The sequence below is a fragment of the Corvus moneduloides genome, chromosome 26 (assembly GCF_009650955.1).
Source record: "Corvus moneduloides isolate bCorMon1 chromosome 26, bCorMon1.pri, whole genome shotgun sequence".
Taxonomy (NCBI): Eukaryota; Metazoa; Chordata; class Aves; order Passeriformes; family Corvidae; genus Corvus; species Corvus moneduloides.
In genome coordinates, this window is record NC_045501.1 from 2197090 (window position 1) to 2210692 (window position 13603).

General features: G+C 66.6%; 1 protein-coding gene across 1 annotated transcript; it reads right to left on the reverse strand.

Annotated features, from left to right (window-relative positions):
* Positions 1–779: 779 nt before the first annotated feature.
* Positions 780–3484, reverse strand: NEUROD2 (neuronal differentiation 2). The gene is made up of 2 exons (XM_032134257.1): positions 3270–3484; positions 780–2114 (listed from the first exon to the last, which is right to left on the reverse strand). The coding sequence occupies exon 2, from the start codon at positions 2107–2109 to the stop codon at positions 1033–1035; it is 1077 nt and encodes a 358-aa protein (XP_031990148.1). The 5' UTR covers positions 2110–2114; positions 3270–3484; the 3' UTR covers positions 780–1032.
* Positions 3485–13603: the final 10119 nt, after the last annotated feature.

Sequence of the window (13603 nt, forward strand, 5' to 3'; positions counted from 1 at the left end):
AGCCCCGCTTGCATAGCTGCGGGCTGCGCTTCCCGGCTCCGCCAGCTCGGGATAAACCGGGGCGGCTCCGCGGGGGGTGGTCACTTTCCTTTTTTTTTTTTTCATTATTATCATTATTTTTTTTCCTTTTTTTTTTTTTCCTTTCTTTTTTTTTTTTTTTTTTTTCCGTTTCAAGTTTTTAAAACAGGTAAAAAACGTCCTGACACACGCGCTGCGAGGAGCTCCCGGGGCGGGGAGCGGGGCCGGGGCCCCCCCAAAGCAAAGTGCATCTCGGAGCGTCCGCCGGGCCGGGCCTCTTGCATAGATAGAAATTGGGGTTCGTTCCTCCCTGCGCCTCTTTATTGCTTCGGAAAGTTTCGCTCCGCGCCGCAGCGCGGGCTCCTCTCGCTCCCACGGGCCGGGGCAGCGGGTGTCCAATGCCGGGGGGGTGCGGGGGGGTCGGGGTCAGGGCTGGGGAGGGGAGAAACGGCCCAAAATGGGGGTGGGAGGGGGGAAGAAAAAGAATTAAAAATAAAGATATAAAATTTAATTAAAACGAATTAAAAATGAAACGAAGCGGCTCGACCCAGAGGGTCACGCTGGGCACCGGGGGGGCTCCGGCGGGCTGGACGGGGGGGTCGGCCCGTGCGAGGCGTCTCCCCCGGGGAAAATAATAATAATAATAACGATAATAACAATAATAATTAATAATAGTTATTATAATAATAGTGCTGATAATAGCGATAATAATAAAATAACTAAATAAATAATATTAAATAACAAAGAAATAGTAATAAATAATGAACATTTTAAAAATAACGAAATCGACAATAATAAAAATTTAAGGAAAAGGGAAAATCCTCCCAAAAAAGCACTTTGTCCCCACGGGGCGCGGGGACCCGCCGCCGGGGCCGGGTCCCCATATTGCACCAAAGCCCACGGCGGAGCCCCGGGGGCCGGTCCGCGGGGCCGCCGCGGGTGGGGGGTGTGTGGGGGGCGGGGTCGCCCCCGCTCCCCGCCACCTCGGCGATGGGGAGGGGTGTGGGGAGGGGGTCAGTTGTGAAAGAAGGCGTTGAGCTCCTCGTACATGGGGCCCCGCTCGTGCGGGAGGTGCATGTCGTAGGGGAAGATGTTCTCGGAGTGGACCCCCCCGCGCATCCCCGCTGACCCGAAGACCAGGTTATGGGCGGCGGGGCGGGAGCCGGGCAGCGCCGAGTAGTGCATAGAGTAGTGGTAGCTTTTCTCGTGGTCGGGGGATGAAGAGTCCTGCTTGAGGGAGAAGTTGCCGTTGATGCAGAGCGGGGGGCTGAGCCCCCCGTCGTACTCCGAGCTGTTGTAGTCGGGGGAGGTGTTGCCGTAGAGGCTCTCGTAGGCGGAGGCGCAGTAGCCGTGTGTCCTCAACCCGTGCGGCCCGGGGCCGGCGGCGGGCGGGCAGGGCGCCGCGGCCAGCCGCGAGCAAGGGTAGGGGTAGGGGTGCACGGCGAAGGAGGCGGCGTTGGGGCCGTGGAACCGACCCCCCTCCTGCCCCTGTTCCGTCAGGAAGTTGCGGGAGTTGAGCTGGAGGCAGCCGGCCACCAGGTTGGTGGTGGGCTGGGACAGCCCCTTGCACAGAGTCTGCACGTAGGAGACCAGGTCGGGCCGCTTGCCCGAGCGCAGGATCTCGGAGAGAGCCCAGATGTAGTTCTTGGCCAAGCGGAGGGTCTCGATTTTGGAGAGTTTTTGGGTTTTGGAGTAGCAGGGAACCACCTTGCGCAGGTTGTCCAGGGCCGCGTTCAGGTCGTGCATCCGGTTCCTCTCCCGGGCGTTCGCCTTCTGCCGCCGCAGCTTGGACCGCTCCAGCCGCGCCTTCGTCATCTTCCTCTTCTTGGGGCCGCGCTTCTTGGGCCGCTCGCCCTCCGCCTCCTCCAGGCCTTCCTCCTCCTCTTCCTCCTCCTCCTCGTCCCCTCCTAGCTCCCCTTCCTCCTTGCTCTCTCCCAGCGAGCCCTCGGGCGGCTCCTCGGGGAGGGCGCAGCCCTTCCCCGCCCGCTCCTCCTTCTCGCTCCGGGCATCGTCCTCGCACTCCTCGGCCCAACCGGGGAATTTCGGGACTTCGGGGACCAGGCTGGGCTCGCTGAAAAGTCGCGTCAACATGGTGGCTGCAGCGGGGGGCAAAGAGCCAGGCGTTACCGGCGGCCCCGCGGCCGGCCCCCCCCCCCCCCCCCCGATACAAACAGCCGGGACCGGCGACAACGAATTGGGCGCGGGGCCGCCCGCCGCTGCCCCCCGCCCCGGCTGCCCGACCCCGGGGCCACCGGGGCTCTCTCGGGGCGCGGCGATTCCCCCCCACCCCGCCCCCCCCCAGCCCCACCGCCGGGGTCCCCGCGGCCGCCGCCCGCGCCCCGCTCCCGCTCCTCTGCACAGCCCCCCGCGCCCCCCCCGCTCCCGTCCCGCCCGATGCCCCCCCCCCACGGTGCCCCGAGGGCCGGGCCCGGTGTCGCCGGTCCCTCTTTGACGCCTCCAACTTTTCGCTGCCGCGGGCACGGAGCGGCCCCGGCCGCGGCTCCGCCGCCGCCGTCCCGCGGCCGGGGGGGTCGAGGTGAGGCCGCCGCCCCCCCCCGGCATCCCCAGGTACCCCCCGTACCCCCTCCGGCCCGGTCAGCCGCGCCCGGCTCCCCCTCCCCGCCCCGGGGCTCCCCGCGGCCGCCGGAGCGCGGCCCGTAAAATGCGGCGGCACCAACCGGGGGGCGGCGGGGGGCGGCGGGGGGCGGCGGGGGCGGCGGGTCCCCCCCGGGGGAGCGCGGGGGCCGCGGGCGGCGGCGCTGCCGGGGGCGCCCCCGGGGCCGGGTGACGCGGCGGGGCCGGGGCGGGGGGCACCGCCCGGGGCGGGGGCCGGGGGCGCCGCGGGGGAGCGGGGGGGCGGCTCCGCCAGGTCGGGCCCCCCCGGGGCGGCGGCGCGGCGGCTCCGCGCTGATTTCGTTGATGCCGCTCGGCCGCCGCTGCCCGCTCCGTCCCACCGGGACCGCGGCGCCCCGGGCGCGCCCAGGCTGGGGGGGGGGGGGGGGGGGGGGGGGTGGGGGACCGGGGACGGCGAAACCCCAACAACCCCCCTTGGGGGGGGGCTCCGGCGGGGGGAGAAAACCCCATCAGCGGGGCCGGCGGGGAGTGGGAAAACCGAGGGCCGGGGGAGAACGAAAGATGGGGGGAAAAAGGGCGAGACGTGGCGGAGAAACAAAATCAACATGGAAGTTGCCTTTTCTCCATTCAAGTTTCCTCCGCTGCCCTCCCAACCCTCCACTTCTTACATAACTCACCTTCGGGCGGACCGCAGGAATTCTTATTTCATTGTTCCCAGCATCTTCTGGGAGCGGGACGCGGCTCCTTGAGGTGCTCCAGCCTCCTGCAGTCCTCTATCCAAAAGGAGGCGAGAGTGGCATCTCTACCCAGCAAAGGGGGTACCAGCTCTGCTGCCAGTGCCATATGGTTGGCACGTCATGCGCGAGAGCTATCACATGAGAGCTAATGATTGACATGCGCTTGCATTCAGGGAGATTTGTCTCTCTGGGGAAGGAGGACTCGCCATCTGTCACTCTGTACTCTAAAAAAAAAAAAAAAAAAAAAAAAAGAAGAAAAAAAAAAAACCTCTTCCAAATCTCCAGCTCTGCCTACACGCCGCAAAATGGGACCCGGGCGAGATGCAGGCGATGGCGGGGCCGGGAGGAACAATGGAGCCAGCGGGAAAACCGACCATCCCGGCTGGGCCAAGCGTGGCGGGGACACAGGCGGGCGCTGGGGTGAGGGGGGAGATGCCACGGGGACCCTCGCTGGGAGCTGGCATCTGCGGCTCGCCGCAAAATGCCGCGGCGGCTCGCCCGGGTCCGTCCCCACCCTCAGCCGGCAGCCGAGCGGCGATGGCTGCGGTGGCGAGGGCCTGGCACGGGCTGGGGGCTGTGGCCGGGCATGGTGGTGGTGGTGGCAGTGCCCAGTTTGGCCACACCGGTGCTGGCCGGGGGCTGCAGGTGTGGCGTGGGCAGGGCTGGTGGCTGCAGGGCTGTGTGTCCCCACGCAGGCGGCACATGGACCCGCTGGCACCCCCTTGGCCGCACAGCCATGCCAAGGTGCCTCCACCCCACGGCACAGCCCCACGCAGCCTTTGGCACCCTCTGTGCTCACACAAACACACACACACCCCCCGGCACACTCACGCCCTCCCCGATGCACGCGGGGGCTGAGCCTCCACGGATGCCAGTCCCACGCTGGTGGTGGCCGAGGCCCGGCAGTGCCACGGCACAGCCAACGAGGCCTTTGTCTGTCGGGCAACTCCTCACTGCTCTGTCACCCTCCGGCCTCCAAATCTGTCCCCACCGCGGTGTCTGTGCACCCAGAAATCGCTGCTGCCCTTTTGGAGAGCAGCAGCAGCAGCGCCAGGGAACCCAGATGGGCACACGATGTCCCCAGAAGCCACATCCCATCACCCGGCGTCCCGCTCCTGACTGCATCCATTGAGGTCGATGCTGTGTCCTGCATCTCCTCTGTCCCCACAAACCCGGGGGGTCAGGACCTGCCTGGCTTGAAGGATGTGGGCAGGGGTTGGGTGTCACACACTGGCCATGCACAGTAGGCGAGGGTGGCACGGCCACGGCGTGGACACGGTGACAGTGGTGGCTGTGGCCGTGCCCACACGCAGACAAAGGGCTGGCCATGCCCGGCCACCGGGGCTGTGCCAGGGCCATCGGTGGTACCCATTCCCCTGGTGCAGATGCCGGGGCTGGCACATGACAGAGGGGCTCCGCCGGTGGCGAGCGTCCCCCCGGCACTGCCGCTGCCGAACCCTCTGACTGTCACTCACGGCTGCGGCCGAGCAGATGGCACCTGGGCTGGAGCCGGCCCGCGGGGAGGCAGGGCCCACCCTGGCCCTGCCAGTGCCGGTGCCATGCTGGGCGCCGATTCCAGGGCATCCTCCTGGCACAACACATCCCTTTCCCGCAGCACCGTCCAGCTCCCTCTGTTGCTGCCATCTTCCTTTGGCTGGTGGGTGACCTGCAGGTATCACCGTGCATCAGGAGCCCACCCTCACCTGATGCCCGTGGCACACCAGAGCCAGCTCTGGGTAAGTCCCCACTCCCCTGCCATCGGTCCCCAGGCCAGAGGACACCCAGCCCTTAGAGGGTGGCCACTCCCCAGGTGTCAGGGCAGCGAAGCCATCGGTGCCCTGGTTCCTGGCATCAGACTTACGGCCCATGGGGGACCAGTGGGGATCCTCAGTCTGCCTGAGGCTGAGGAGATGCCACAGTGTGAGTGGCCGAGCTGGCCCGTGCGGGGACAGGGATGGGGACAGGGACAAGCCACAAGCCCCTGGCCCAGTGTACCCGTTACAGCCTAATTAGCAGCCGGCGAGCGCGAGGGTGGGCGCTGGTGTGAGGCTCATCAGCATGCGCAGCGCTTGGAGGGAGAAGAAAGTGGAGACATGAAACAGGGAGAGGAGATGAAAGGGGAGCAGGGAGATGAAAACCCAAACCACTGCCTCGTGGGTGCCCTGGGCTGGACTGTGCCCGGACACGGCCCAAGGAGAGGGCAGGAGTGGGATCCCGGTGCTGTCCCTGTGCTGTCCCTCCCACCATGGCCGGTGATGGCACAGGGCACAGCAGGGCAGGGGCAGCCCCATCGTGGTCCCTGGGTGACTTTGGGCAGGGGCTTCACCCAGGGAGGTGAGCAGGGATCTGGCAGCGCAGGGGCTGGATGAACAGGATCCATCCCACGGGAACTGGGGCTGCCCTGTGCAGCAGGGGCAGGTGAGGCTGACGTGAATCCAAGAACAGGCACAGTTTGGGGAGCAGGGTGGGAACGGGGAGGAGCAGGGAGGAACAGGGGCAGGGCTGGGTGCTGCCTTTTTGGGTGTGGGGGCTGGAGAGATGGACCCGGTGACCCCGGGGCTCTGCTCCCCATCACGCTGATGTGTGCAGGGACAGGCTGTCCCAGCACTGCCACCTCTGCTCCCTGGCCACCTCAGTTATGTCTCTGGTGGCCTCAGTGCCAGGCAGGCACAGTGGGGAGTTTGGCTGAGGCGTGAAGCTCTTTCCTCCTCCGAAATCTTCCGTGTCCCTTCCCTCCCTCCAGCAGGAAGGCGATGGATGCAGACGGGGACCCCGCCTGCGGCTCCAACCCTGAGGTGCGTGCCAGGGGACACATGCCGTGAGGAGGGACACGGTGAGGGCACGGAGGCCGGTTGGCACTGGCAGAGCCAGTGGTGGGAGCCGGGTGCTGGGTGGTGCTGGGACCCGGCTGGGAGCCAGCTGGGCCCGTGGCGGCTCCAGCGGCCCCGCGTGGGGCGAGTTTGCCAGGGCTCAGCCGCTGCCGCATCCCCAGCGGGAGGCCAGCGCGTGGCACCACGGCCACCGCCTCAGCCAGGCCACGCTGCCCCTCCCCGGTGTGGCACGAGGGTCATCCCAGCTGGCCCCCATCGCCGATGGGGTCCCTGCTTCCCCTCAGCGAGGCCGATCCATGCGGGGCCCGAGCGATGGATCCGGCTTCGGCATCTCCCCGCGAGCGGTGGCGGGGGGGAGGCGGGGGCCGCTGCCAGATGGAGCCGGCTCTGCACTGCAATATTTCTGGGAGGTGAAGGCTGGGGAGAGATGGATGCGCTAACGTGTGGCGGAGCCACCGCCGGGAATGTCACTGAGGGGAGGAGAGCGGCGGGAGCAAGAGCTGAGCCCATCCCTGTCCCCATCCCTGTCCCCGACCTTGTCCCCGCTGCCTTCGGGCCGGGTCCCTGGAGCAGCTCCTCCCTCGTAGGACCCATCCCTGGGCATCTTCCAGTCACCGGGTGAGCAGGGCCCCAGCTGCGGGTGGGGGGATCTGGGGGATGGGGAGGGGTGGGTGGTGCCCTGCCTATCCCCGTGTCCCTGAAAGTCCCTGCAGTGGTGACACAGGGTCATGGGTGGGGAGCCTGGGAGGAGGAAGCTGATGGAGGAGGGAAACTGAGAGAAGAGAGGGGGGCCTGGCTGAACTGGGATCGGGGGGGTTTAGGGTTTAGAGAACCCCCTCATCCTTTGCCAGAGGAGGATGGGGAGATGCTGTGCCAGCCCTGGGGCTGTGGTGTGGCTGCTTCACCCACTGGATCCTGCTCCCAGAGCTTCCGAATTCCTGCCCATATCCCTGACCTGTGTCCCCCCCATGTCTCCCCAGCCTGTCCCTTGCAGTCACACACAGGCCAGGGATTTGACAAGTGCTTTTTAAGCCATACGTTGTTAATTAGGAAAATGACACCTGGGAATTGCCCAGTGGGAAACTGCCGGAGCTGAGGCTCCGTGTGGGGCTGGGGATGGACGATCACGGCGTGGGGACACACGGGACTTGTCCCCCCCGCCCCATGCTCCTTTGACACCCGGTGTGTTCGCCCCTGCTGGGGTCAGATGCCCTTTGGGAACAGCTGGGGGGCTGGGACAGGGGACCCCAAGCCAGGGCTGGAGGGAGCTGCCATTGTGCCACCAGCAGATCTGGCTGCTGGTGAGGTAACGCGGCCACCCTGATGATGTCACAAAAGTCTATGACATCACAACTGGGCTGTGATGTCACCAGGCTGCAGGAGTGGCCACAGCAGCCCCTCCATGGCTGCCCTGGTGGGTTGCAGGGCACACACTGGCAGTGCCACCGGTGCAGGCGCGGCTGAGTGGGGGCTGCTGGCAGCAGCCCCTGCCCCCCGTATGGCTGATGGCAGCTGCCTGGGCCCGTTTCAGGGGCTGCTGGGGCCCGGTGCTGGGGGGATGTCATGGTTTGAAGCTGCACACGGGGGTGGTTGGGGCTGCCCGTAGCCAGGTCCCCCTCCATCACCCCCCATCTTGCTCACCTGCCCCCCAAAGCCAGGGACAGGCAGCTGGTGGCCCTCCCAGAAGTGCACTGAGTGCGTCAGGCCTCAGCCAGACAGGTGGGCACAGGTGAGGGGACACCGGGGTGGCACCAGGGACAAAGGCCAAGGTCTGGACTCGGAGCTGTGGGGCTGGGGGTGCCACGTCCCATCTTAGGGGATCTCAGGCCACATCCCTTGGGAGCGGGTCCAGCCTGGTGCTGCCATCGCAGAGCTCAGCTGCTCCCGCCAGCCCTGCAGCACAGGGGACCCCCAGTGTGGGGCACCTCGGGGTGCTCCCCCCATCCCCGGGTGCTCCAATCCCTGGGGACACCAGGGACCCCCATCCCGCCTCCCAGATGCCTTCGGGGACCCCCACCCCGAGGACCAGCACCCCCACCCCAACCCCGAGGTGGGGGGGCCCGGCAGGGAGTGGATTTGGGGAGATGGGGAGGGTCTCCATGGCGACAGAGCGCGATGACGACAGTCGCCATGGCGAGGCTGCGTGGCCCGGCCCGTTGCCATGGCGATGCGCCTGGCACAGCGAGTCGCCATGGAGATGGCCGAGGGATGGAGCGGTCCCCATGGCTTGGGGACCGGGTCTGGGATGGGATGGGGGAACGGGGGTGTCCCGGGGGCTCAGCCCCCCGACCCCACAGGCGAGGCCTCGCCGGTGCAGCCGCCTGCCCGGTGCCGCCTCGTGCCCGGTGCCGCCGCCGCCGCCCGGGATCATTTTCACGAGGCTTTTCCACTCCAGTTCACACTCCCATCTGACAGGCCCAACTTCTCATTTTCAGAGTAATCACTCCACTGCACTAATTGCACATGCAAATATGCAAATTCGTATTAATTAATTACTATACTAATTAGTTCTGTGGTATTTGCGAGTAATAAATCATTCGGAGGGAGCGGGAAGCTGGAGACCTGGCCCATTTACACTTCGCATAAAAATTTAATAGGCGCTCCGGCTGATCCGGGACAGCCGCGCTGCCACGCTTAAAGGCACAGAGCTGGCCTGGCACGGCGTGGGGGGCACCGGCCCCCCCGGCCCTGCCGTGGCGAGGGGGTCAGGGCTTGCAGAATGGGCAGGGAAAAGCAAAAACAGGGGGAAAAGCACCGGGGAGGAGGGATGGGGGTGGTTTGGGGGCGGGTGATGGGAGGGGGGTGATGGATGTGGTGGCCTCAGTCGTTTCCTGGTGGGGAAACTGAGGCAGGGAGGGGGGACTGGGGGTCCCCACTGCTGCACCCCAGCATGGGGGGGTCTTCTCTCACCTGGGGGTGTCAGGCCTCTCCTGGCAGCCAAGGATGGGGGTACCCGGGGGGGTCACCCTGCTCGGCAGCTGGGCTGGCTCTCACTGGCCACTGTCGCTACATTGGCATGGAGACCATGCCAGAATGGTGACCATGCCGAAGTGGTGGCCACACCAGAATGCTGAGCACGCCAGCACTGCCACCAGACCAGCACCATGACCACACTGGCACCAGGACCACACTGGCATCATGATCGTGCCAGCGCCATGACTATGACCACACTGGCACAGTGACCACATGCCACCACACGCCAGCGCGGTGACCACACTGTCACAGTGACCACATTGGCACCATGATCACTCTGGCACTGCCACCATGCCAGCACAGCGACCATGCTGTCAGAGTAACCACATTGGCACCGCAACCAGGCTGGCACTGCCACCACGCCAGCACCGCCACCACGCCGGCACCGCGCTCGCGCCAGCCCGGCGCAGCCGCTCCCCGCTGCCACCTTGGGGGATTTTGCGAGCCTTTAATTGTCGTAAGCACAGATTAATTAAGCAGCGATAAACACAAACCCATGCATTATTGATGAATAAGGGTGAGTTCAGGTTGGTGCGATCGGTGTAATTAAATATAAACCTCAAGCTGCCCATTGTTAACGGACAAATTACATTACTATTGTGACACGTGTCGGGGCGCTGCGGCCGGCAAGGGGCTCACGGCCTTGCACCTCCACCCATGGCCCCCGGAGAGGGGGTGTGGGACAGGAATGGGGACCCCCCAGCACCGGGGCCAGGCCCTTTTCCGTCGTGGATCTGTGGGTGGCAAGGGTGGTGATCCACGGGCCCAGGTACGTGTCACCAGCCCACGGATGCGTGGGGACAGCGGGAGAGATGGGGTGTCCCTGCAGGGCCCCAGCGGGGTGGGGGGACACGTGGGGGCCGCACACGCACCGGTGGCACAGCCCTGGCACACACATGAACACACACATGGAAACGTGGACACGCACGGATGGCACAGCCCTGGCACACACATGGGAACGTGGACACACAGAGATGGCACATCCCTGGCACACACATGAACACACACATGGAAACGTGGACACACACGGATGACACAGCCCTGGCACACACATGAACACACACATGGAAAGTGGACACACACGGCTGGCACACCCCTGGCACACACATGGAAACGTGGACACACATGGATGGCACATCCCTGGCACACACATGAACACACACATGGAAACGTGGACACACAGAGATGGCACATCCCTGGCACACACATGAACACACACATGGAAACGTGGACACACATGGATGGCACAGCCCTGGCACACACATGTGCCCATCCCTGCCTCACACACACATCCACACACCCCCAGACTCCTCCTTCCTTGTTCCCTCCTCCCCCACCCAAACACCCCCCTTGCAGCAGGGTAACCCCCCCCCCCCACCGTGTCCCCACATCCCTGACCCCCCCTGCATGACCAGAGCCCCCCCAAGGGCACCGCGCTGCCCCCTACATCCCTCTGGGATCCCCCTGTGCCAGGCGCCGTGGCTGTGCCCCTTCCCCGCGGGCACCGTTGCGTCCCCGGGGACACCCCCACACCCCCACGGGGACAAGTGACAATGACCCCGGGGGGCTGCGGGAGAGCGGCGAGCCCGGCTGTGCCCCCTCGGCCCCCCTCGCCCGGCGCGGGGTGGGGGTGCCAGCTGGAAGCTATTTATTAACCAGTCATGGTTAAATTGGTTTATAAATTAACAGATGTTTTAACTTTATTCTTTCTTCTGGGAATGGAGGCAGCAAACTGGTCTGTGCTGGCGGCCGGGACCCCCCCGGGGGGGGGGGGGGTCAGCGATGGGCTGGGGGGAGCCGGCACCCTTCAGCCCACCCTGGCAGGGCTCCGTGGGAGCCCCAGGATGAGTTTTGGGGTCCCACCTCCGCAGGAAAGGGGGAGGGTGGGGCTTCAGGCTGTGGAGGGCACGTCCTACAGGTAGGTAAACTGAGGCACATGATGTCCGCCAGGCAGAGGAGACCCCCGGGCTGCCTCTCCGAGTCTCCCCACTGCACCCATTCCCTCCTGGAACCCTCCGGACCCCCCACATTCCCCCTTTATCCTCCCCGTATTTCCCCACAAAATTCCCCCCCTCCAGGGTTTTACCCATCCAGCCCCTCCTGGGCCAGGCACACCCTGGCACTGGGCTCTGTGCGCAGGAACCCCCCCGAACCAGCGCAGCCCCCGCTTAGGTGTGTGCCCACCCCGGGGGATGTTGCCCCAGGACCCCCCAGTGCCCCCAGCCCCCGATCCCACCCCGTGGTGTGGGTGTGAGGCTTGGCGTGGGCCAGTGGCCGGTGGCCAGTGGCCGGTGGCTGCCAACCAGGACGGCTCCAGCCGCGGCTCCGCTCCGGCCACCCCGTGCCAAAGCCCTTGAGCCGCTGCCCGGCCCACGCGGCCGTGCCAGCCCCGGGTGGCCGTGCCAGCCTGGCCATGCCAGCGTCGGGAGTGACATCTGTCACCGCGTGCCGCGGAGCCGACGGGCACACGGGGCTGGTGAGAGCACCGATGGCACCAGGACCAGGCACAGCCCAGGGGGGGCCGCGAGGACGCCCCCCTGCCCACCCTCTTGGGGATTCAGGGATGGGACTCCTCCTCGTCGTGCTGGGGACACGGCCACCCCTGTCCTGCCAGGTGTGGGGACACAACGCCCCATCCTGCCGGGAACACAGGGACACAGCCCTTCCTCGTGCCAGCGTTGAAGCCCCCGCATTTTTCCAGGGATAGGGGGCTGCAGAGCCCCCCACATCGCGCTGAGGACACGGGGTTGGAGCCCCCCAGTCGCGATGGGCTATAGAGGTGCAGCCCCCCAGTTCTGCCAGCGCTGGTCAGTGCCTCAGTTTCCCCATCGCACCCCCCAGTGCTGCCCAGTGCCCCGAGTGGGGCACTGGGGTGCTCCTTCCCCAGCCCCTCTGAAGCCCCATTTAGGGAGGGTCCCTCCCAGGTCCCCCCTTCCCCTTTGCAGCCCCCCGGGATTGTCGCTGAGGGGGTTCCCAGCAGCGAAGGGGTTAAGCCCCCTGCGCGCCCCCCCACCTTTCCACCGCCCCCTCGGGCTCCCACGCGTGCTCTGCTCCCACGCGTGTTCCCACTCCCAGCATCTCCTCTGCGCCCGGGGGAGCACCGGCCCCCACCCGCCGCCCCCGCTGCAGCTCCTGGGGGGCGGCTGCACCCACGGAGGGGTCTTGGGGTGCAGGGGGGGTCTCGGGGGGCTCGGTCCAAGGGCAGCTGGAAGGGGACACACGGGAGCGGGGTGAGGGACACCCCCGCAGGGCCGGGCGGGGGACCCGGAGGGGAACACCGGAGTGAGGGGCACTGAGGGGGGGTCTCGGCACCCCCGCCCATTCTGTGGCCACGCCCCCTCGCTGCACAGGCCCCGCCCCCCGGCACTCACCCTCGGACCGGGTGGTCGTCCCGGTGTGTTTGTCCCCACGATGCGCTGTCCCCACAGGGCCCTGTCCCTATGATGTCCTGTCCCAGTAATGTCCTGTCCCCGTGGCACCCTGTCCCCACAATCCTTTGTCCCTGATGTACCCCATCACCACGACACTCTGTCCCCAGCACATCCTGTCCCCACGATGCTCCAACCCTGGGACACTTCGTCGCCATGGGACCCTCCTGGGGACGATGCTCCACCCCCAGCACACCCTGTCCCCACGATGATCCATGCTGGGGCATTTCTTCCCCATGGGATCCTGTCCCCACGGTGCTCCACCCCCAGCACACCCCGTCCCCGTGGTGCTCCATCCCTGTGGCACCCTGTCCCCGTGGCACCCTGTCCCCACCATGCTCCGTCCCTGGTGTGCCCCACCACCACGGCGCTCCGTCCCCAGCTCTGTCCCCATCTTGTCCCCACGACTGTCCATCCTCACACCCCTCTGCCCCCGTGACACCGCGCCGCGTCCGTCCCCACGGCTCCGCGGTGGGCGCAGGCTCCGGCTCCTCGCCGGTGCCCGCTGGCGGGGGGCGAGCGCTTCTTCCCTCAACCTGCTGCTATTTTTACTCTCTCTGCGGGAGGATTCGCTGCTGCGCGGAGCTGCAGCCCCCGCGGCACCGCGGCACGGGCACGGGGACGGGCACGGCACGGGGACGGGCACGGCACGGGGTGCCCACGGTACTGTCCCGGCGACGAGCGGGGCCATGTGTGCCACACGTGTGCCTAGAAGGTGCCCCCGTGTTCCGGGCCCGGTGCGGCCCCCCCGTGCCACGCTGCAGGTGCCACCCGCGGGTGACGGTGCGTGGGCGCGGGCGCGGGCGGCGCGTGCCGATCCCGGGGGGCTGCGGGTGCCGGCGCTGCCGCAGCGCAGGGAGGGGAGGGGGCCCGGCCACCCCCTCACACGGCGTCTTCGTGGGTGGGAGAAGCGGGAACAGCAGCGGGATGGAGCCCGGGAACCTGTTGCCATAACGACTCCGGTCCCGGGATGGGGACGGTGCTCAGAGCCTGGCACGGGGACACCCGGCACGGGGACACACGGCACAGGGCCAGCCAGGGC

Coding starts and splice junctions, on each gene's coding strand:
- NEUROD2 (XM_032134257.1), bottom strand. CDS start 2,109: ATGTTGACGCGACTTTTCAGCGAGCCCAGCCTGGTCCCCGAAGTCCCG.